The following is a 24120-nucleotide window of genomic DNA, read 5'->3' on the forward strand; positions in this document are numbered from 1 at the left end:
ATCTGAAATTTCTGACAAAACACCAGGATGTTAAGATAAATTGTGAAAAAAACAACAACATTTTTTCCCCTTTTACATCAGCACGAACGACGGGAGAACTACATCGCCCACTTAGCCCTCGTTTTCGTCGAAGGCTGATGACGTCAAACTTGTGCTGCCAGTTGAGCGTTGCTCATCCGACTGTTAGCTCCGAGAAGTTGTCATCCTGAAGACTCCTTTTGACGCCGGTGTTCTGCATTTGGACTGGAACTTGTTAGAAAGAAATGGCGAAGAAGACGAACGAAATATTAAAGATGGATCTGTATGCCTTACTAGGAACTGACAGCACTGCTACCACCAAACAGGTACTTGCGTTTGGACAGCTGTGGTTAAAGCTAATCACAGTTGTTTGTTGACGGTTGCTTGACGGTCAACAACTTATATTTCTGAGACAGTATTGTCGCCGATATGAAATTCAAGTATTTAGCATGCCGTTGACGCTCTACTAGGAACTATTCTCGACATAACAACTAGGGGAAGGTATGTTATCATGATATAGAATATTTTGAGCCTGGATTTGTTTTGTCTGCTCGATACCAACAGGGATATTTATTATATTACAGTTATTATGTTATTTGTGCTTCTTTCAATTTTCTGTGGTTCGTCATGATTCAAATACTTTCTATTCAAAGCTATTGGTCACTTTGAAGTCCTTGTAACGTTACTGCAACGTGTGTTAACGATGGGGCTAAAGTTTAGTAGCTAACTATTGTAATACACTTAAGTGACCACTAAGCGGAGACATTGCATTAGTTACGCTGAGGCCTTTATATTTCAGATCTTGGCGGCAACACGTTTGACAGCTGGTCATGCACGCCCAATCAACAATAAAATAAACGGCTGCAAAACATCTTTAAAACATTACATTTGATTTAAAATAAATAAATAAATAAATGGAAAAATCAGTGGCGATCTTTCAATTTTAATCACCACAATAACGGTTATTTTAAAGGTATTTGTCACTGATGCAGAGCGCAGAACATTTTCTGTTCATGTTCAATGTCCTATTCTCCACTGTTCCTCCTCAGGCTCCTTTTCTGTGTCTTGTCTCATTTTCCTGCCACTTGCATTTTCCCCCCCAGTGAATCATCGCCCATAAATAGTGTTGTTATTAAGCACGAGAGGCTTGTGGCAGACCATTCACTAATTAGCCAGCCTTGTTGGCTGGGGTCCTCACACGATCTGCGCTGTGGCTGAACCAAGACCAGTTTGTAAACAAGTTGCCACCAAAGATGAGTGTAATGGGCACAGGATGTGGGCACACAGTTCAGATTGTGGCAGACTGAGAGGGGTTGGTTGGTTGTGACCATCGAGGCTACTGTCATTCTGTTATTCTACTAATTTTTTTGTTTGTCCTGAAAAATTACCCCAAATGATCTAAACCAGATAAAACATTCATGTGTTTCATGAATCTTGAGGTAACGTTGAAGCAGCAATATGAGAGAAAAAATGGATACATCTAGCACTTTTGTATCATGGATCCAGTAACCTCTGTTGTGCTCGCAAAAGGCCAGCAGGTACCAGGGACAGTCGATGTCTACCTTAACGAAACTGTCACAGAAATTTATAAACATGAAAAAATCTTGGACACAGATGCATAACGCTGTTCTGTGTAGCTCTCTCTAGGTCGAGCACAGCCTCCCAAAAGTCAGCCTTGTACATCTTGGCATGCATTTGTGAAGTTGTGCAAAACAACACATAGGGAGGGACGGCCAATGCCAGAAGAAAAGGCATCCAATGCAAGTCTTTTCCAGCAGTAACGAGTTCCAACATTTCACTGTGCATGTGCGTGCGTTAAAACATGCAGAATGTCTGTGTTACTGATTAAGAGAGGTGTGCGTGCATGTCTGTAATGGACTTAATAAATGGAGAGCGCCAATTCTTTGGCATGCAACGTGTGTGCGTGCACACGCAGAGATCTCCATTGCTGCAATGTAGAGCCCACCACACACACACACACACACACACACACACACACACACACACACACACACACATCCCCTCTCCACCCCCCTGCGTTCAACGTGGAGTTCCTCTGCCTTCCTTCTTTCTCCTGAGGACCCAAGCTCTAATAAAAAGCAGCTTGTCATTAACTGGTCCTCAAGGAGATCCAATGAATGGTTAGCATTCCAAGCAGTGACCCAGATTTAAAAAAAAAAAATCAGCCATTGCTAAGTTCTTAAAATGACATTACAATATTGCGAAAGTATTGTTTACCTTTTTCAACTCGCGTTCACTAAACCTCCCCAAGTTTTGGCCCGTGGCCTGTAATATTAAAATCAGTCTTCTGGGATTATTGTTACACAATGCCGCTGAGTTTGTTTTGGTTGCGAACAGAAAAGTACTAATTACTAAGCTCAAATCTGAGCCTCATTAATCTTGCAAACCAGCAATGGAGATGTAATTGTTTTGGAAAATTCTTTTTGTGGCTGTAATTAACGTCTCTGTGATCTAGATTCATACGATCTTTGACTTTCGTTCATGACTGGTGATTTATGTCATTATTTTAAACTAACTGTGTTTTTAGTTGGGATGAGTTGAGAAGTTTCAGGCTCTTCTATAAAATGCCATGCAAGAAGGATATCCTCAGACCATGAAAATGGGTTGGAAAGTAGGGATGTTAACAATTAATCGATTATCGATTAATTCTCTATTAAGAATTTGATTGATTAAATTGAATTGAATTTTTTACACGAGTAGTTAATGTCATTATAACAGTGTAGTGGCAGGAAAGAGCAATTCACCTGTAGATACTGTGATGGTCATAACATAGCTAGGTACAAGTTCCTTTTAAACAACTTTAAAAAAAAAAAGTTGAAATGTGACCCATGAGAAGTCAACTTAAAGTCGAAGGTAATGTAAAAATGGGTCACATTGGAGCCTCAACATTATTTAAGGGTTAAATGTGTTCCTCACACGTTTTTCATTGTGAAATTTAGGCTCTCAGTGAAAATCGCTCAATATGCTCAATCAACAATTAATGAATTAATCTATAATTTGCTTCCTTGTTGGAAAGACATTCTTTAAAACCCATTCTGAATTTGTCAACAGGTATCATAGCGGCCCATGGCACCTGTCTGTGTCGTTGCACATCATCAGAGTTCAGAAAAACATCAAACCTCTGCCTGGGTTTCTTCTGTGTGTCCTGATCAAAATCTTACAGCCGGATTTTTCTTCGCTTTCGTAGATCAAAAAAGCCTATCGAAAGAAAGCAGTGACGTGTCATCCGGACAAGAACCCAGACAACCCAAAAGCAGGTGAGTGGACGTGTGAACGTGTCCTTTCTTTTTTTGTTCTCCTCGTCTTCCTCAGACCCCTTTACAGTAACTTATACAAACGATTATGTTAATTGTTTCATCTGGCAGCCCACGCTGTGATGCCTTGTAGTCTAGCCAGGGTGGTCTCTAGGAATAGAACACCTCAGCCCCTGCCAGTTCTCTACCCAAACAGGGGGCTGGTCAAACCTCACCAGGACCATCATCAACATTGTACCTCACTCCCCCTGCGGCCAACTAGCATGTCAGCAATCAGGCAACCAGGAAATCTCAAAGTAGCTTTTAACTGGTGCAGAGGCTGGACGTGAAGCACGTTTTTTTATTTGAAGTCTCTGTGGTTGCTGGATGTTTCAGACATTTTCTGATTACGTTGGGCCGACGGGGCACGGCTGCGAAAATTGGTGGCGCAGGAGTGGGGTTTTTCTGGGAGGGGGTAATGCAAAAGCAGGGGGTCCATTTCCCAGAAATGGAAAAGACGCGGTTTGGAAGGCTGGAGCACTTGAAGACCCGCATGGACGGTTTCTGCTGCACGAGAGACGAGGGTGGACTTTCTGCTCCTCAGGGGAAGGTTGCGCGCCTGCAAGGGTCATGGGCTCTCTCTGGCTGAAGACGCACACATTATGCACACACATACACACAAAAACGCCACCACCCACCCATCCACCCGACCGTGTGGTGACACTGCCAAGTGGTCTCGGCAGGTCTCACCCAGTTGGATTTCATTCCAGTCTGTTTGCGTGAAGGTAACTCGACCACCTGCGCTGGCAGCATCGTCTTCAGAGCCCCCCCGGTTAGTTGTGCACTGCCAGTTCCCACAGGGAGTCACAGTATCGTTCCAGCAGGCCTCCCATAAGTCAATGATTAAGCCTGACTGGGAGACTGCAGCAGTTTTTGGGAGACGTGAGATTAACTGTGTGTAAACGATTGTAAAACACTTGTTTTCCCCCCGCCGCATTCTGTATAATAAATAGAAATAGAGATTTATTCTATTTTTAACTTCCTTTCTTCTAGCTGAGCTCTTCCACCAGCTGACACAGGCTCTTGAGGTTCTGACTGACGCTGCATCCAAGGTGAGCTTTTAGACGCACGCACGACACATGACGGGATGGAGCACATTGTGCTTTAATATAAGATTGCATGTTGTTTTCAGGCTGCCTACGACAAAATTTGCGAAGCCAAGAAGCGAGAAGCAAAGAGGGACCGGGAACTCGATGAGCAGAGGAAAAAATTCAAGCTTGGTGAGTCCGTCACACTATAGGCTTCATTTGGTGTTGTAATTTGAAAAAAGAAGCTTGTATTCCAAGTGACATCTTTTGACAAACATTAAAAAATTCTGTGTGTGTCGTGGCAGATTGGGAGGCTAAAGAGCGACAGGCAGAAGCGGAGAAAGAGGAGGCAGAGTTCAACAAACGACGGGATGCAGAGGTAAGAGAAAATCATCTGGAACAGCATCTCTACTGTATGTACACTGGTATTTACACTGGTACTGCATTTTAACTAAGGGTGTGTACAAATACAGCTTTTGTCAACTCTTTAACTAGCAAATAAATCAGTAGAAGGAAGCTGAGGTTGGAACTTGGAGAAACCTACAGGAGGACCAGAGAGGAGATTTATGGATGTAGAACGAGAGAAGAGGATGCAGAGGATGCAGAGGATAGAGTTAGCTGGAGGCAGGTGATTGGTTGAGGCCACCCCTGTAGGGAAGAGCCAGAAGAAGAAGGTGATGCACGTTATCTGTTAGAGTTTTAACAAAGAAACATGATATGATCACAGTTTTTTTTTTTAATTTTTGGTTAAAGAAAATGACATAATAATAAAATAAATAAATCAGGGTTTCCTCACTTCCTCCATGAGTCATATGGCCTTCGATTACATCGAGCTCACCATTAGAGGGCACTGTTCCATTTATCTGGCTTGCGTGGTCCTGAGGTACTTTTGAAGTAAATAAAATACAACGGGAAAGGAGCCTTAAAATGGAGTGCCAGTGGAGTTGTTGGGCAAGTTCAGTGCATTAAAAAGAATTTCAGATGCAAAGTCACACCCGACATTGTCCCGTTTCTCCAGATTATTCGTCTCAGGGAGGAAACGGGGAAGATGCTGGAGGAGCAACGGCAGAAAGAAGCCCAACGGGTCCAAAGGATTTGGCAGCAAGCAGGTACATACTAGCAGAGAACTACACCTAATAGCAAACCAAGAATTTATTAGCAGGATTTCACAGCTCAAAGAGCTACGCTGGCACCCACTTGTCAGTAGTAAATGATGGTTTGGGAGAAAAATATTTTTTATGGAAATAGTTTGGCCAATTACATTGTTGTATTTAATTACTTTGAGTAAGATGGTTCAATTTAATGCAATTACAATGCCGCTTCAATAGTAGCCCAGTTTCTATAAAAAGTCAATCACTGTCAATTTTCCTGTCACTGGCGGATTAACCAGCCATTGGCTTTCTCTCACTGCCAAACCATTGTTTTTATATTGGCCCATAAGAATCAATTTTCGGTCGACCTCTAGTTTCTCTGTACTCGGGCAGCCACAGCTGTTGCTCGCCACACTGAGGCGTGCACATTATTATTCACATAAAATAACGCTGCGTTCCTGCGTATTATTGCCCTGCAAAACATTCGGAACGTTCCGTGTTGTTATTTCGTAGTTAAAAGCCAAAAAAAAAATGGCCCACATGGTGTTCTGTCACATTTCTCCCTTCCCAATAATATTTCCAGTGTCTCCATTTGGTAGACATGAAGAAAGAAAAAAAATCCACTACGACGGACATGTGGGTATTTAAGGAAAGAAGTCATTCTTGGCCCTGGACTAGACCCCCTTTTTTGTGGCTGGACAATTACCCGTCACGCACAGTCAGCACTCCTTTTGTAGTCTCCCCCCCAATTGCACGCACTGAGGTCACCACCAAATCTGCACAGCCTCCCTCCAATCTCAAGGAGCACTTATTGGATCAGGAGGCTGCAGAGGGAAGGAGCTATACATTTACCGTGCAATGGCTTCAGATTTGCTTCTCCGTCTCCCCCCTCCCCCCCGCCCCCCCTCACAGTTTCTTTGTTTCGTTCTCAGCCTCAGAAGTAAAAGGTTCCACAAGCACAACAAACCAAGTGGAGAACCCGGTGTTGAAGGTAAGGCTTTCCAGGATACAACCGAGGATTTATAGCCTCCTGGGTGAGTCTGGGAAGAGGGTTCGGTCAGTGGGATGTTTGATCAAACCCACAAGACATTTGCAACTCATTTCAGAGCTCATACGACTTCTCACCGCTGACTTCACAAATTGTTCCGACGCCGTTTTACCCAGCGTTGGCGTGACTTCATTAGGATACCCCATAATTACTGAGGGAGTTGACTGCATGTCTCACACATGTAGTGTTGCTGTAATGTTCGAGGAACTTCACCGCCTAATTTGCTTAGTTCTGAAATTAGTGCGCCTTCAAAGCTGTGTTGATCAAACTACTTAGCCAGAGCCAATTTTACACACCACTCAACTGGTTAGACATAAAATGCCACCACAAGTAACCTCTCCCTCTCCTCTCCTTCCTCATCCCAGTTAAAGTGGAAGTGTAAAAAAGGCGACGAGACAAACGGGGGCTATTCTCAGGATATGCTGTTCAAGCGGCTGAATACGGTAAACACCCCATTTATCTAAAAGTAAAATGTTTGGTGTCACAGTGCTGATGTATGTCTTATAATGTATACCGTAAATGTCTTGCCTTGATGTCTCCCTCTGTTCACACTTCATGCATACATGTTTTTCTTTAAAAAAGAAACAACGTATATTTAAGTATTTCTGTTTTAGATCCAAATTTTAAATCAATTAGATTTTCTTTTCTTAATTTTGTGTTAGGGAAATGTATAAAATGTATAATTTACATTTCCTTATATGAATATGCATATTGACAATGAGTTCAGTCTTGCTGTTCCAAAGTAGGGCTTTGCATATACAAAGGCCTGCAGTGCAGACCTATGGAGTCCAGCCCTATTTCAGCTTGGAATGACATCAGCGCTGTATATGGGTTTTTATTCTCCTCCTTTAAACAAGGCCCATTAAGTTTTGTTGCAGTGAAAGTGCTAAGGGCGACGTCGTAGTGCCCTTTAAAAGCAGCGCACGGCATTGTTTGTGCCCTTTAACAGGTGATTAAGCAGTGCTAAGGGAGGCGCTAGAAAATATGCCCTTCACATGCAACATGGTACCAACTGTGATCCCTCACAAGGGCTGTTTGGTGGGTGCCTGGGCTGCTCTGAAATTAGCATGAGTCAGTCATGATGGCGGAGCGTCTAATTTCAACTTTTAGTGGCAAGTGAAGTGACGGCAAATAGTTAGTATGGATAGTAATTACAACCATACATTTATACAGACAGAGCCTGGGAATTGAATGTCGACTTCAGCATGTATTTGTGTTGAAATTGGCAGAGAGACACAAAGAAAAATATTCTTTCTAATGGACACACAAATTATAAAACGGTGTGTTATAAAGTGTTATAAAATGGTTATAATCATCCTACCATCCTTCTCCTGTCCATATCTGCTCTGACAGATCAGACGACCTCTTTGGCCTGCTTTATATTCGGGCTTTTCTTCCGTAAAATGTTCAGTTAACTTAATTAACTAATAACTTAACACCAAACTAACACCAAATTTTATCCACTGCAGAATCTATTTTCTTTTTATGTTTTTCTCGGTTCACTTTTTTCTCTCTTTCTCCCTGCAGTTCGGAGGAGTTCTGACTGTGGTCATTACAAAAGAGAAGAAAGGAATCGCTTTGGTTGAATTTTCTAATGCGCAAGCTGCTGTAAGTATCTTAACCCGCCGACACTGCCACCAGTTCAGACGTTTACTTAGCACATACTGGTTAATTACTCATTTGCCTGTGTTTTACTTGCTTGTGTCAGTGAGTAACTTCTGCTGTGTAAAGATGCCAATGTGAGCTGTCTGATGAAGTTTTTTGCCCCTTATTTATGTTTTGTTTGTTATTTCAGGTAGGTAAAAATAAAGATTTGACAGCAAATCCACTCATTATTGTCTTTTTGTTTTGTTTTGTATCTCTAGGAGAGGGTATTCAATTACGAAAAGGGGTTGAATGAAAACCCGTTGAAAATTTCATGGATGAAAGGAGAGCCCAAGGTCGCCCCTTCATACACACCTTCGTCATCGTGTTCACAGGTACCAACCTAACGCTGTATAAAATATCTCCAAAAATACCTGAGTGGCACTTATATCTGACATTGTATGTTTTGTTTCCTCGACAGGATCCTGTGGGAAGTTTTGAAGTCTTGGAGAGCTTTGTGCTCTCCAAGCTGAGGCAGGCTGCTGAGCTGCAGAAACGGACACGGCAAGAGCAGGAGGATGACAAGGATGACAAGGAAGGCGGCTCTGCCACCCCCTCCACCTTTTCCTGCTTTCCCTCAGCCGCACGAGTCGCCGTTCCTCCCGTGGAGCCCCCTTCATCTAAACAGGTACTAGGGTGTACAAGGTCGGCTGTATGTCGCCAACAGCATTCTATCTTTTGATGTTCAGCGGCATTCAGAGTAACTGGTGGTCTGTCTTGCACGGGCATATTTAAACCATATATAAAGTAGATTAAATAAAATAAAAAAATGTCCAAAACACACAGCATCCAGCAAAAATAGCCGTGGCCTAACGATGTCCTAGAAAGAGGGCTAAACCAATGTAACGCCCTCCCAGATTGTCCTCCCCCTGTCTGGCTGGAGTGTGTTTGCTTAAATGGGCCTCAGTTTGTTGTCTTTGGATCTGCGAGGCTCGAAGTCCCTGGTCCGTTTGCTCGTTAGACGGCCCTAATCTCCGAGAGCCCCAGAGGTGCCGTGTTTCACGTCCGTGTCACAGTAGTCCTTGTTATGAGCTCAACTTCTCCAATTGTGTTAGCACACATAACATTTTGCCGTCGGTCGCCAGCGCGCACGATCCCGAACCCTCTTCCTGTCCGAGAGTAATCTAATTAAAGTTATGATCCAATAATTTAATTTAGGATAGTAAAGTGAGAATCTGCAGTTTATTTATTTTCTATTTTAATGAAATCCCTACAAAGCCGTGCATTTTTCCACGCTGCGTCCACCTCTCTCGCTCTTTCGTGGAATTTCACGGCAGTGGCCTGCTATTATCCATTTATCTGTCCCCAGAGCCACTGCTGAACCGGCGTTCACCCCTCTGCGGAGGCCAGATGCCCTAGTCAGGGCCAGCAGAGTGCTTATTGCGACTTGTCCGGCTAATCTCTTTTTAATGTTGTTAAGGTAACCCGGTTTGCCTGACAGATGTTCCAGTACGATCGCTTCGCCTTTTTTTTGCCCTGCCTTGAAGAATGAAAATAGTGCTGTCACAGTCGTTTCTCATTCTTTTTTTTTCTTTTTTTTTTATCAGAAATCAGAATACCTACTACATTTGTCCGACACGACGAAGGCAAACACTCAGGAGAACATGACATTGGAGACACTTGATCACTTGGCCAAGCCACTTGTCAAAATATTGAATATTCTGTGGTGTCACTGTGTATTGACTTACTGTAGTTTCACTGCTTTAATACCCTTGTAGTCCATGTCATGCCATTAGGTTTACTTATCTCTGAACTCAGCTGTTATTCAAAAGAAAATGAGCAAAATGCAGCTATATTCTCATGCATTATGTACAAGTCTTCCGACTTTGTGGAGCACTGCCACTTTGGGCCAACTTGACCCCCAAGTGTCAAACGTGTCTTTTTAATGGTGGGTGGAAACCCACACTAACATTGGGAGAACATGCAAACTGTTCATGAATAATCCAATTTCAGTTATCCCCATTGGAAGTCTTCAATTTGAGTTGTTTCTTAGCTCACTTTGTATCAGACAGTGCTTTTCATTCTCAGTGTCTCTATGTTGTGACCTGCAAGGAATTTCATGGCAGTGGCCTGCTATTATCCCCAGCTATCTGTCCCCAGAGCCACTGCTGAACCGGCCCTCACCCCACTGCTGAGGCCAGTGTCTCAGACGCCTTAGTCAAGGCCAGCAGCGTGCTTACTGGGACTTGTCATACTAATCTCTTTAAATGTTATTATAGTAACCTGGTTTGCCTTACGGAAATCCCAGTCTGATTGCTTCATGATTGTGTCCATACCTAAAAGAATGAAAATAATAACTCTGTATTTTTTTGCCATGAGTGACAACAGCTATCTGAAGTGGGCCCCATATAACATATAGCCGATGTAGAGATATTAGTAATGTCGCCCCACATCTGGCCCTGGGTCAATGGACATACATAGGGGAGCTTTTGTAAAGAAGGAGAGGTAATAGGAAGCCGGAGCTGCGGAGGTCTTTCTACTCAGGCTTTATCTTACATCTGAAAGTCAGATTCCTTCTCTTGTCACCCACCCACCAGCTGCTCATCTCAGATTTAATCACTTCTCCGTAGGGAGTTCAGAGACACGGACTTATGACTTCAGCCTTGAGAAACCAGAGTGTCCAGAGTGAAGAGTAAATAAAGCAGGGGTTCACCCGTCCACAGGGTTTCTTCGAATTAAAACAAAAAGCAAAAAAGCGAGAGCTAAAACTGTTTTCTCAACATTAATACTCTTGTGACTTGACCGGATGGGTCACTGCGCTTCTCGCCTGCGGCGTCGTTTCAACAAAGAATGTGTTTCTCCCTTCCTTTGGATTGTCAAAACACTATGGTGAGGCATTGGGAAGGTTACGTCGGAAAAGAGATGCACTTCTGTTGCTCTGCTCTTTACACATTTAACCCAGTCGCGACCCTGCATGCTTGCTGCCTGAGAGGGAGAGCAGGAAGTGTTTGTGTTTTTTATGATCAGACAAAAATTATTTAATTAGTTTTTTTGTTGAGTCAGATTGTGAAGATTTGCGAAAGTTATGCCCATGTGCTGTTTGCTCACCCTGTATTGTTCCGGTAGTTGAACTGTCTGGTTCAAATGTTGCGGAGCGTTCAGGTCAGCTGCTGTTACATTTACGCCCTGAACAGTGAGGTTATTGTTGTATAGGTTTACTTTCTTCTGTTTCCCGAGAAACCCACCATTTTTCTTTTTTGCACCGGATCAGACGTTTGGAAATTCCTTCAGTGACGTGAATCCCCTCGGAATGTGCAACTCCCCAGTACAGCTGATAAAGAAGAGTGCGGAAGAATACTCGTCACCTCAGTTCCTTGGTGTTACTGATTTCCAGGTTTTGGGGGAAAAGCTGCTCTATGTGCTCCAGGATCTGAGCAGTTTGATTTCTTCCAGCAAGACATTTTATCGTTACATTTGATCAGCAATCACTACGTCCGTTTCCTCATAATATTCTAAAGTCTTGTTTTGGGAAACCCCATTATTATACAGTATGTCACCTATGATGCAGGTAAAAGTCCCCTTTCTCCGACTGTGGTCTCCCACGGAGAACGTCTGCGTCCAAACTGAAAAATATATTGAAAAAGTGACGTTAATACCTAAACTGAAATAAATGAATAGTGATGAGCGATATTGTTTTATTGTTTCAGAGGTTGGTTAGAGCCGTGTTGCTAGCAAGAGGACATCATACATGGATCAGATTAGACTGGTTACGTATGTTGCTCCAAAGTTCCTCAAGGTGAGAGTTGTTCTGGTCCTTTCTGCTTCAGCGGGGTACTGCCTGGCCCGCGCAGTGCCGTTGAAGAGATGTTAACATTACCGTCTAGCTACAAGGCCCGTCCTCTTGAGTGCAGGACCAGGGATTTCATCCAGAGCTTCAAAGTAACAAAAAAACCACATAGTTTGAAAAATATGCTGCTTCATGCTTGAATAACTTAAATATACAGACATGTTTTGCCTTTTTTTCTGCGTGTTTGAAGGGCAGAAATTGCCTGCCACGAAGGTGTGGTCAGCATTTCAAAATTGCTGCGCTGTGCCAAATCACACTTATCATGAAAAAGGCTAAGCTGTTGTTGACCGGCTCGGCCTTCGTCTTTTGCTGCACGGTAATGTGTTTCGACGTGATATGGGCAGCATAAACAATATCGGTTTCACAAAAGCCCTCTTAGCATGTGAAGCCCATTTCGTCAGCACGCAGTTCAGCTGAGGGACGCAATTATAGTTGAATGATCTGCGTCCTGTTTACCGCAACTATTTAAAAAAAAATATATATACATTTTGGACCTCATCAATTGAATGAAAGTTATATGGGGATACTGCAGCTTATTTTATCCAATATTCTGTGTGACAGCAGGTTTGTACAGTATATTTGGAGACATAGAACTATTACCAGATGTGTTAAAAAATACCTCTCTGCTTACCCAGTTTGCTCAGACAAGATAACATTTTTTCTTGTTTTTGTAAAAAAAAAAAAAAAAAAAAGAAAGAAAAAAGTTTAGCCAAATTGTTTGTTTTAACTTAAAACTTATGACAGCTAAGAATTGTCACCTGACATTTAGAAAGTTATGACTCCAGGTTGTTTTTCCTGAATTGTTTAATTTATGCTTCACTCAAGTGAGACATTAAAGTTCATCACGATTAGTCTGGCAATTTTCGATAAGCCTTTTTTTGTGAGCGAATGTTTCCGTTAAGTGCTGTCCCACGTTGCACCTTCAACACATGCAAGCAATAAAGGCTTCACCGTTACCCAGCGCACCCAGGTTAGCCCCGTCTTTTGGTCTGGGTCATTCCTGCCAACGTTGAAGTGGCCTTGGTCCAGTTTCAACTCATACATTCAGTGTCTTTATGTATGGTGCTGCACTGAATCCACACATCACATGCCTGATCTTCTCATCATGCTTTTGTCTCTCTGTGACAATCGAAGTAAGATTATATGTTTTGCAACACAGTTGTTGCTGATAGTTTAAACACAAAGAAAAGTACGCAAACTTTCTCTAAAACGATGTAAGGAGAAATTACATCTGAAAGAACAAATATGATATTCATGAAAAGATTAATAATTTAATCATAAAACATTTTGTTTGACGATTTTTACTCATCAAGACATAATTCCATGGATAGCAGAATGAACTGAAAAGATCCCCACAAAGTTGTTAACATTTCTGTTGCAGTGTTACAAAAATTTCAAAATAAAACTTCTCCGAGCATCCCCAAATGACGCACAGACTGAGGCTCTGTCCCGGTCCTCTTCTCTCCAGACATGCGTGCTCATATGTCCATAAATGTATCGCGGACCAGAGGGTCTGTTTGGTCAGACGGTAGTGTTTAAACGCTCATCAGTACTCCTGCTGCAGTCACGAGTGCCTCTGGTGCTTTTCCCTCGACACCCCCTGCACACGGGGAAGTATCGCGTTACCCTTTTACCACTTTGCTTCTTGTGTGCCACTCGCCAGAGCACCGGACTCTGATTTGCAGCTAAGAAAACAGCCGACTCTGGCTTGGTCTGCTGCCCATCCTGCCGCAGCCAGCCGCCTTTCATTGGAAGCAGAGCTCGGTGTTTGTTTTCCTTACATTGTTGGGAAAGAAAGATGGGGGGTACCTTGGTCTACCTGAGTGGGGCCTGTGGGGTGCATGTGAAGGAAACATTTCCTTCTGCACACAGTGAACTGGCGAGCGCTCCATTAGCCAAAACATCACAACTCAAGGACGCTGGATTCCAAGTGCTGCCTTTTTTTTTTCCTTTTAAACACACCGTCTCGTCTTAACAGCCATTGGAGAATTGCAAAAGCGCAATGGTAATAAATGAAGGTCGGAATATCCATGTCAGACTTTGAACCTTTATTGAAGAAGAACACCCAACAGAGTTGAATTATTAACTTAAAGATAGTATCAGTGTCTTCACTGAGTATCGGCAATGGAGAATATTAACTGTGCAAGGGACTTTTCTTAGCATTTAACCTTTTTAAAGACATCGACTCTCTAGAGAGGGGATCATTCCTGGTGCAGACATGTGCTGTGATGCCGGGTTAGAGAAGAAAAAGGCCATATTTTTGTTGAATGCCCCCCCAAAAAAAACATTTCGAAGGGGTATTTTAAAGTATTTCAAATGACTTGCGGTGGTAATAAGTAGTGTATTGACAGCCACAGATCCTCCACAAACTTTCTTTATCTTTACACAACAACAAAAATAAGATTCACTTTATTTGACCATTGGACCATCACGTCTTGTCCTGGAGGCAAATTGTGTACCACGCATTCTTTGGACATATTCCAACATATGTGGCCACTGTCAGGGCAGGTTTTGCTGTTTGTCCATCACCTGCAGAACATCGTCCAGGATTGAAGGCCCCAGGTCAAGGCTAAATGAAAAGCCACTCTCATCGTCTTTTTGGTGTCCCATGGTTTTGTCACCAGAATCTTTCGTATTGTCTGACGTCGGACCGCTGCATCCAGACTTGAGCATCAGTATGGAAGCGACTTTGTCCCCTTTTTGGAACGGATCCCCCTTTTCCATTTCTCCATTTTCCTGCTCGCTGTCCAGCAGTGGCATGGAGTTGCATTTCTCTCTCTTCTTCGGCTCTGCCTGTCGGCGGCCGACGCGCCAGTCGGGACTCTCTGAACCCTCGTCCTCGTCCAGGTTCAAGCGCGGAGGCTTTGGCGGCGGCGAGCACGCCATGAGGAGATTCTGCTCACTCTGGGAGCTCTGCAGAAGCAAGCTGTGGCCCATTTTCAAGAAAGAAAGGTCTCCGAAGCTGTCAGCGTTGTTTCCTATGTGAGAGATGTGTCGGAAGTCGGCCAGCGGTAGGCTTATCATATTGACGGACAGCACCTCCCGCCGCTTGGAGTTCCTGCCGGGCCAACGGCCAGAGGCTTGCTTCCTATACAGTGAGGCTCGCAGTGGCATTTTTGAAGGGATGTTGGCATAAAAAGTTGTATATATCCTTAAACGTATTTTGAGTGTCCCCCTTTGATTGGATGTCAGTCCTCAGGAAATGATGTTCCAAAGCATAACAGCATCTGTAATCAAACAGTAAAAGATGGTTGTTATAGGAAATGATCCCAACTGCACCATAGAACTGCTAGTGACAAGTCATTTTGGCCCTACAAGGAGAAAGACATCTATCGACGCTTTTAATGTTTGTTCTGTCTCATTCCTGTCGTGCTCTCTGCTTCCAAAGGAATTTTATTGGCAGACTAAACATTCAAAGTGAAAACACCAACGAGAATGCTCATTCCAATGTTTCCTGTGTGATTTCTGGCACAAATCCCAACAATTAATTTGGTTTCCAGCACGCTTATGATTTGTTATAGATGAAGCTGTGGTGCACCGCACCGCCCTGCACCGCTGTTGTCAGTTCCAAACCTTAAAAGGCAATGTTTCAACTATTTTAAAACTTGTGCATTAAAAACAGACTTAGTCAGAAAAAAGGCGTTTGTGTTCCGTGACCTATAATCATTTCATTGAGCAAGACGGAACTCTTTTTGATCAACTCCCGCGCTTACAAAACAGCCTTGCCCACACAGAATCCGTGTTCGTGACTTGAATCACTCACTCTGTAAATTTGTAAGCCACTTCAGCAAACACATTTTGTTGGCCCGTAAAGGTTTTACCGGCACTTAAAAAGCAGCAGGAGACTCAAGAGTGTGGACACAACAGCATTCCTTTCCAAACATGTCAGTTTGGCCAAGGAGGGGTCTTTGGATCTCAGCCATTACTATCATTTTCAGGTAACACATGACAGGAAAGTATTTGAGTCCGTTGAAATAGATTGGCCAGAAAAAACTTTCTTTCCCCCGTCAGTGGTGCTTTAAATGTTTTTTTTTTTTAAATGATTTTTATGATCAGATGAGGAATCCATCTCATTAAAGTCTCAACTACAGGTTAAACACTGATTTGCAAAGTGTGGATAAAGATTGATGAGATATTTCTTACCAGGGTTGCAGAACTTTTAGGACTTCTTCCAAAGGCTTCACATGCGTTCACGTCTCTGTCCCGAAACTAAGCAGTATCCAGCAGCACACCCTGACAGACTCTTTCTTGACATGACAGGACTTGCTCAGCTATTACCTGGAACTCCTTGTTGCCTTGAGACAGAAACGGAGGCAGTGAAGTGGTATCTTCCCCATGTGACACACTCAAGCAAGATGACCTTTACGTTTGACTGCCGTCATGACGATTACGACTCCCAAGTTAATGTTTCCTTACCTTGCTACATGCTTCTCAGACGACTTTTGCTGCCGGGTCTCTTCAGTCGCGGATCCTTCCTCGCGTTCTCTCCCTCCTCCTCGTCCCCAGTGCTCCAGGTGTGTTACGAGTGAAAGTCTTGCTTTGGCCTTGTGATAAACCAGGTGGGATCGGGGTGAAAGAAAGTCGTGGCAGTTGAGGCGGAGCCTTCACTTTGACCTCCAGGTGAAAGTTTCTTTTCTGCTTCCAAGTTGTGTCCTCCCTTCCAGAACAGAGCTACCACCCATCAACTGATATCTCCCCAGGGTGAGGCCCTGGCCTCAATTGGCCTCCTGGCCCGTTGTTGTAATATGTCCAGCTGATTGGTCGGCCTGCTGTAAGCCACTGCGCATGAAACGGCAGTTTCCAACCCCAAAGTGCTGTTTTAACCCTCTGTGATATTGAGAAGCTGAAAAAACAGAGGGCAAGAGAGGTCGGCTTGAATGGGTTTGTGAATGAGCAGCAGTTTGTGTTTGGGAGAGCAGAGTTTTTTATAGATCGCATGCATGTGTGTGTGTGTAAAAGGAAGTCCTAGCCAGTGAGCAAACAGCGGTGGTGGGGGGGGGGGGGTTAACCGATCTCTAATCTCTGTGTCATTGTCCCGCCGCTTTGCTGATTTCCTGCTTTCCTGCCTACTGTTGGCTTGTCTAAAGCCCGGAGTCACAACGGACCCTGCTGTTTGACTGGAGGCCCATAGACAGTTCCCCCCTGTGTAATCAAAACACATCATAACACGCCTTTACACGGCGTCATGGTCGCATCGACCCTCCTCTCACACTCCCAAACCCCCGCCTATCAAGTCCTACAAATGAGATGTAACTCATGAAAGTGGATGTTTTCTGGTCACTGTCAATAGAATAGAATAGAATGTCTTTATTAATCCAACATTGGGGAAATTGTGATGATGTGAGCGTCATGTCTCAGGAGGCCAGTTGGATGTTTCCAGTCAAGTGGATCACCTGTGATCACGCCTCCCCTTTAAAATGCACACGTCCAATTAATGGACAAAACGGACAATTAATTCCCTCCCACCTGCGTCTATTTTACGTTAGGATTTGTCTTCAACTGAACCTTTCTAGGACAAGAGCCATACTCGTTGATGGCTTCTGGATTGTCGAGTCCTAACCGGTTTAACTGTAAGGATCAGATGTGGGTCACTGTTAAAAAAAAGAGAAAAGAAAGAGAGTCGAGCAGGTCATTGGCGAATGATCAAGGCCCGTAGTGTCAGTGCTGCAGTCTTTGTCACTCACAAACATGTAGGCACAAGCTCACCAGGTTTGCGCAAGCGGAACATCCCGCTGCATTCCAATTTCTCACGCCCCCAAGCCTGTTTTCTTTGCCTGCAGTGCGATAATAATAAAACTGTCCAGACAAGCCAAGCACTGTGGAGTTTCTGTTGCGCTAAAGACGGCAGAGTTGTAGTATTGTAGTTGGTCGTGGTTTAATCAGGCTCTTTGTGTGGTCCAAAAAAAATTCGTAACAAATGAGCTCTCTCTGTCTGTCTGTCTCTCTCCCTCACACACCCCCTTCATTCTTCAAGGAAGAATTTTCAAAGTGGCCATAAATTTTCATCGATTTCACCCCAGACAAACAAAAAAAACAACGTAGCTTTCACGCCACTTCAGTTACACTGACAGCGACAGCCAGTAGGTTAATACACTAAAATGTGTCACGCCACACATAAAAGACTGTTTCACAATAGACAATGAAATATGCAGACATCATAAATGATAACAACAGCAGACAAACGGTAAGAAAGCCATATAAAGTGCACTTTTGAGAGGCCACAACATGATGGGGGTAATAAAATGAGTTTTGAGACACAGGTGTGCCACATCAACTGTGATGACACCCTTTGTTGCTTGTCATTGTCACTGATTGTTATGCCTGAAGAAAGGCCTATGACCGAAAGCTTGCTATCTCGGTGAAAAATACAGGAACAGATTTTGCACAGTGTGATGATATGATACCCGCCCCTCCCCCGCCTGATCAACGCCTCTTGGATCCAGCACCTCTTGGATCCAACCCCTTCCCGATCCTCCACTCCGCACCGCTCAGCACCAACCACAGGGCGCAAGACCAGACTCATTACTCACGCAGATAAAATTGTCCTAATGTTTACTCAAGGCAGACACGGAAACGTTTGAGGCCCCCCCAGTTACTCCCCCAACCACCACCACCGCCACACGCACCTCATGCCGGCCTCCTCCACCTACAGCCGCAACGCTGCTTTCATGCTGGAGGACAATCAGAGAGGAAAAAGCCACCGTTCTCTGCGGTATTCTGGAGTGACCCCTTGAGAGCTGCTGTCCGACCACGTACCCCTCCACCCCCCATCACCGACCTGGAGGAGACGTTTAGCCTTGCCTGGACAGTTTGTTTAAGCCTTTGCTGTCAGACGGCTCAGCCATAGCAGGCAGTGTGGTTTGATGCGGCGGGTATTTCCTTTTTTTTGTTTTTTTTTTTGTTCCAGGATAAGGAATGATTCCCGATATTGCTTTGACTGGTGCTGGAAGCCCAGTCTTCAGTTTCCGTGGATGCTCTCCTCAGCCCCTTCATGTGTGTATAAACTATCGCTGAATCATGATGCCGTCCTTTAACTTGATTTAGAGGGGTTGTCTAAATCTTTGAAGACAAACTCTCTCTAATTCTGACATATTGGATTGCGCTCCTAATACGGACTATTCGAAGCCCCAAAGTTGGCAGGCGGGGGGCCCTTGCTGAAATCTGCGCATGTCGCTCTGATACACGGATCCCGTCTCTTGACACATTCTCTAGTAGCGTTGACGTGCACTTTGTAGTGAGTCAGTCTCCGTTTGCGTTTGTCATCATCCCAACCGGCTCCCTGAGTATTTTTTTTTTTTCCCGTTTTGACTCGGCGATGAGCGTTTTGAAAGGCACTCCGAGAGAAACTTGGCTGCCCCGAGGAAAAAAGAGACGGTTGTGGGATCACCGTGTGAAAGAGGTCTGACATAAGTCAAGCCCCAGGTGCCTGTACACTTGAGTGTATGGCGGGCGCGCACGATACAGGCCGGAATGGCCTTTAATCAGCCAATCGAGATAACGTGATGTCCTAAACAGTGGAGAGTTGACGAGCTTTGACAGCTTCACTGATGAATAGATAATAATTTTATGTTTATTTTTCTTGAGCATGAATGAACCAATAATTAAATCCAGTCAAACGCTGTGTAAATGTAATAGATTTTCATTTGGATGTAGTTATTTAATAAGCAATTTCAATTAAAATAATGTTATCTTGTGCATCTTTGCACTTGGTTTAACAGTTTCATGCAACCAGACAATGAAATGTTTCTTTAGTTTCGACACGTGTTACATGTGCACCACATACATCTCAATACAGTCGGATTGCGTATTTATTGTACGTGCCACTCGGTGCGCTGGAGCCGAATCCGTCGTAAATATAATTAATCTACTGTGAAAAGTCATCGTTCATCATGTGCAACGGAGGCTTTTGGGATATGAGCAAACTCGGTCAAAGCTCAGCCTCTCGCCGTTCTCCGATCCCTGGTCTCATCCGTCTTCCAGAGAACCTCCAGAGCGCCTGGAGTTCAGCTCTGCGCTGCCATTTCTCTTTTTCAGAGTTTATTTGCTTTCCCCTAACAGTTTCCCAGCCCCTCCCTCACCACCCTCCCAGCGGCAACTCATTCTCATTATCATCCGCAACTCTGTGCGCGTACGAGCACGTGCGCGCCGTGCACTTTATAAATGTTACATTTGATGGGACAAGTTAAAGTCAGAACAGCGTTGGCGTGACAAATGAAAGAGACGCACTGAGCTGCTTTTCTGAGAGAGACTTGGCATTTTATGGCTTAATTATTTATATATACAAAAGACAATTTCTCCAGTGTTTCAAGGTACCTGTAAATGCTCATCGCAATCGGCAATCAGTAGTTTTGGCCGCAAAGGTTCCAGCTGCTGCTGCTGCTGCTGCTGCCGTGGCGGTGGCGCGTTTCTTGTCCAATAAAAAAAAGGAGCTCTTGTTTTCTGAGTTCCATTCAAAAACCAGATGTTTTTGCAAGAGCTGCACATGCACTAGGGTTAAATGCAGGAAGTCGATTTGGGCCTTAATCTCTATGTGGTGTTTGTTCTTTACTAACAAAAACACTATAATTGAGCAGACCTTTGGGTTTTCTTTTTTCTGTCCGCCTGCTCCCATAATGAATGATGATTAATCCCGCAGCCGTTTACAAAGCTCGAATTTTGTCTACACAGGGGTTTCATCCTGGCTCCAGTGTTGCGTGTGCCGCACCGCTGCCCCACTGCCTGTTTGTTTGAGTTAGCGGCGGTACGCGGACACCCACGCTCGCACACACGCGCTGTACACAGAACACGCGTGCGTACGAAATGATCTCCGAATTAAGCATTCGCCTCCCATAAATCACCTACTCCATAGTTCAGTGACGCACAGCGATGACTGGAGGCAGACATGCGTGAAGCAATGTCTCGACCCCACTGTGCGAAAATGACAAGACTGCTGCTTTGTGGACAGCAAGCTTTGAACGATAACCTGATAGAGATTGTGCAACTTTAGTTTGGCATATTAATCACCCAATAAAAAAAAATATATATATATATTTTGATGCAAAGCTCATTTTAGAGAGTGTAACTTCTGTACTCTTTGGTATTTAGGGTGTATTGGTGAACGCACACTACAGTGGGGTGTTGTTTTATTTGTTGGTATAAAGATGGATCATGCTCTTTAAAGTTAAACTAAATACAACGGGATCTGGGATGACGACCGTCCAGAGGGCATCTAGAGTCTCCCAAAACGTTTGCCCCCCCAATGAAGTTTGTCCCATATTTAGGGAACATCCTGACCTGCTCCACATTCCTCTTTGCCCCATGCACTTGCTCATGCTTCCCATTTCATGCAAACGCATGATTAGCGCTCGTATAATCTACGCCATATCTCCCAGTTTGCGCCTAAGGCGCACCTGCACCTGCCACATGCGCTGCATGACACACCTGTTGCGCATGGGAAAGTCTGTGTGTCTGCGTTACACCGTCTTACTGCCTTGGTGGTATCCATGATGTCATACCTGGCTCTGGTCGGGGCTGAGGCACGCCACTCCGAGGCCCAGTAATGCGCTGTGATGTCATGCCGCCGACCCGTGCGTGCATACGTGGTTTTATTAGGAGCGGTACCTCAGTGCCCGCCGCTCTCTGCTTGGTCCACGGCCCAGTGTTTGTGTAATGCGGTTGCTTACTCACCGTCGGCCCCCGCCGTTAACTGCATCACAAATGAACACGAGAGCGGGAGTGCATTCACGACAAAGTGTTTGGTTGCGCAATCATGCCCAGTCCAGTTAGATCAGCTACCCAGATGAGGAACACGGCCCCCCCTAACCCATCTTCCCGCACACGCACACGCACACGCACACACACACACACAAAAATTGTCACCTGTTATTTTTCACAATTCTTTGTTTTTCGCCCGTTACAGTTGGCCACAGTTTTGTTCTTTTCAGGTGCACTGCACACTCGTGTCCAGTAGAGGGCAGGGTAGGTGGGATACATACTGGCTGTTTTGAGCCCATTTTCCTCAGCCTTGCCTGTGTTCCTGCTTGCATTTTTTGGGGGGGGTTTCATTTGAAGATGCAAGAGTTGTTTATTTACCTAATAGTGTTTGCGTGATATTTCAGTGTTTCGTGTCAGACGAGGTCTTGAGCTCATATTACTGGAATGATAATAGCAGCTTTCCTGAATCAAAGAGGCGGGGTGAGGGGGGGAACTTCCCCGCACGACCTTCTTCTCTGTTCTTCCTCCATACTTACCCTCATTCTCTCAGCACATGGATGCTGGAGTCCCCCGTGATGTTTTCCAGATGCCCGAGAGCTCAGAGTGAACACTGACCCCGCTAAAAAACCAAAACCCTCTCTCTGCTCTTCCTTCGGTTGCTCTCTCCAAGTCCCACACACACTGCCTGTCTCTTTAGCCGCTCACTGTGCTCTGCGAAAGAAACCCTACCTCAGCCCAGACAACTTTCAGGAGACAACCCCGAATATTATTTCGAAGTTGGCACTTCCTAACAGACATTTTTCATTTTTAATCACTTGAATTAACAGTAAAGCTGCCACAAAGATATGTATTTTTGGACGGCAAATTCTTTTACTCTATTCTATAGTTTTTATATGTATCACTAACACTTTTGAAATGAGTTTAGAGAAGAGTGGCCGTAGTGTTTAAAATGGTTTAAAAACACCTGTTGGGAGCTTTAATAGATAACAGGTGACCAAGATGTGATCGTTTTTGAAAGGCATGCTAAGCAGGCCTCCGTAAATCTGATGTGTTCTCTGATTCACACTGCAGTTAAAATATCTCCCCCCATTGTTTTCCTGTTTTCCATGGCCTTTTGGCAACAGGCAATATCACTATTACTGCTGTCTCATCCTCGCCGTCTAACTGGTGGGAAACTGAGATGCCAGAGTCTACTAGAGTAACTTGAGAAAAATAAACAGCGGTTAAAGTTTTGTCTAGTACACTGCAACAAGTTAGTGTTGTTTGCGACATAAGGTCTGTGTTCTGAAAAAGCTCTGGATTAATTATAAAAAGATGCAGTGACATTTTTCACATCTAGGATGGTTCTCAACATGGGATAGAGTTTGAAAGTATTTTTTCCCACTTATGAGCTCCCTAACTTTATCAAACTCAATTAAATGTTTCTTAGTCACAGAAAAGCTGCATAAATCAAAATTGCTGGAATTTAATAAAGCACTTTTCCTCATTTTTCCCTTCAGTCCTTTTTATCGAGGACAGACGTTACCCCAATTATGACATGAAGAGAAGAATTGTCTCGGAAATCACCTGTCTGTACCGTGTTTTCTGACATTTGATGTCTCCATTTGTGTTTCTCCAGCGTGACCGGGAGAGCTTGGCAGACATGGAGATTCGTCAGGCGGCTGAGCGACGGAGACTCATTAAAGAAATGCAAAAGGAGGATGACGAGTAGGACGCCACTCTTAGCTAACCCGCCAGGGGACAGCTAGCCATCACTAGCAGCTTGAGCATCGAGTGCTTCACATTTGTGTTCAAAAGTAAAACAGACCTTTTTATTTCAGACTGTCAGCATGTATTTAGAGTGCTGCCTCTCTGTCATTGTTAGTTTATGAATGGATTCATGGATTTTTGTAATGTTATTTTGCTAAATTAAACTAAAAGCAAACATTGGACATTGTGTGACTTATTTGTGACCATCAACTGGGATGAGAGGTTTTCATGGTCTCCCTCACCTTGGAGTCTCCTATCAGCGACCTTTTCTTTTTTTTTTTTCTTTTCTTTTTTTTCTTTTTTTCCCCGACGATTTTCGAAAACGCTCTCGGACGTAGTACCTATGTTAGGCCTGATGTGGCGCCGCAAATATAGTTCCTTTTCTGAAGGCGGAAGAAGAAGAAGAACACCTTCAGTACGCGGATTTTAAAGAAGCAGGGGTTCGCTAACAACATTTAGCACCACTGAGAACAGACAGAAAGACCGCCCGTGTAAAGACTTTGTGGATAAGCGACAGGGTTGAACTTCTGCTTCGAGTTACTTCAGAACACAAAGCCTTAAAAGGTACATTTTAAGGTTGACGAGGAGTCGTGCCAGTAAAAGTTTGCTAACATTTTTGTCATTTAGGTTTCCTGCCTCAATATCCCAGTCCGCAGACCCCAAATTTAATAAATAAAACGTAAAACGGAGAGAGCTGTGACATCAGCGTTTCCAAAAATGATCTGTTCTTGCGTTTACACGAAGCCGG

General features: G+C 44.1%; 2 protein-coding genes across 3 annotated transcripts; one reads left to right on the plus strand and one right to left on the minus strand.

The window, feature by feature from the left end:
• Positions 1–137: 137 nt before the first annotated feature.
• On the plus strand, positions 138–23554 carry dnajc17 (DnaJ (Hsp40) homolog, subfamily C, member 17). The gene is made up of 12 exons (XM_076018349.1): positions 138–344; positions 3227–3296; positions 4326–4384; positions 4465–4552; positions 4666–4739; positions 5379–5469; positions 6384–6442; positions 6865–6942; positions 8027–8107; positions 8365–8478; positions 8565–8771; positions 23242–23554. The coding sequence occupies exons 1-12, from the start codon at positions 264–266 to the stop codon at positions 23332–23334; spliced, it is 1095 nt and encodes a 364-aa protein (XP_075874464.1). The 5' UTR covers positions 138–263; the 3' UTR covers positions 23335–23554.
• LOC142883454 (cdc42 effector protein 3) lies at positions 13964–17161 on the minus strand. 2 transcript variants are annotated; one of them, XM_076018350.1, is made up of 3 exons: positions 16347–17160; positions 16074–16225; positions 13964–15157 (listed from the first exon to the last, which is right to left on the minus strand). In XM_076018350.1, the coding sequence occupies exon 3, from the start codon at positions 15042–15044 to the stop codon at positions 14430–14432; it is 615 nt and encodes a 204-aa protein (XP_075874465.1). In that variant the 5' UTR covers positions 15045–15157; positions 16074–16225; positions 16347–17160; the 3' UTR covers positions 13964–14429. The 2 variants fall into 2 exon arrangements, with proteins under 2 accessions (XP_075874465.1, XP_075874466.1); XM_076018351.1 differs by lacking the exon at positions 16074–16225 and having other exon boundaries at positions 16347–17161.
• Positions 23555–24120: the final 566 nt, after the last annotated feature.

Source organism: Nelusetta ayraudi, unplaced genomic scaffold (genome assembly GCF_046127955.1).
Source record: "Nelusetta ayraudi isolate G7.1 ecotype Tasmania unplaced genomic scaffold, CSIRO-AGI_Nayr_v1 ptg000007l, whole genome shotgun sequence".
Lineage (NCBI taxonomy): Eukaryota > Metazoa > Chordata > Actinopteri > Tetraodontiformes > Monacanthidae > Nelusetta > Nelusetta ayraudi.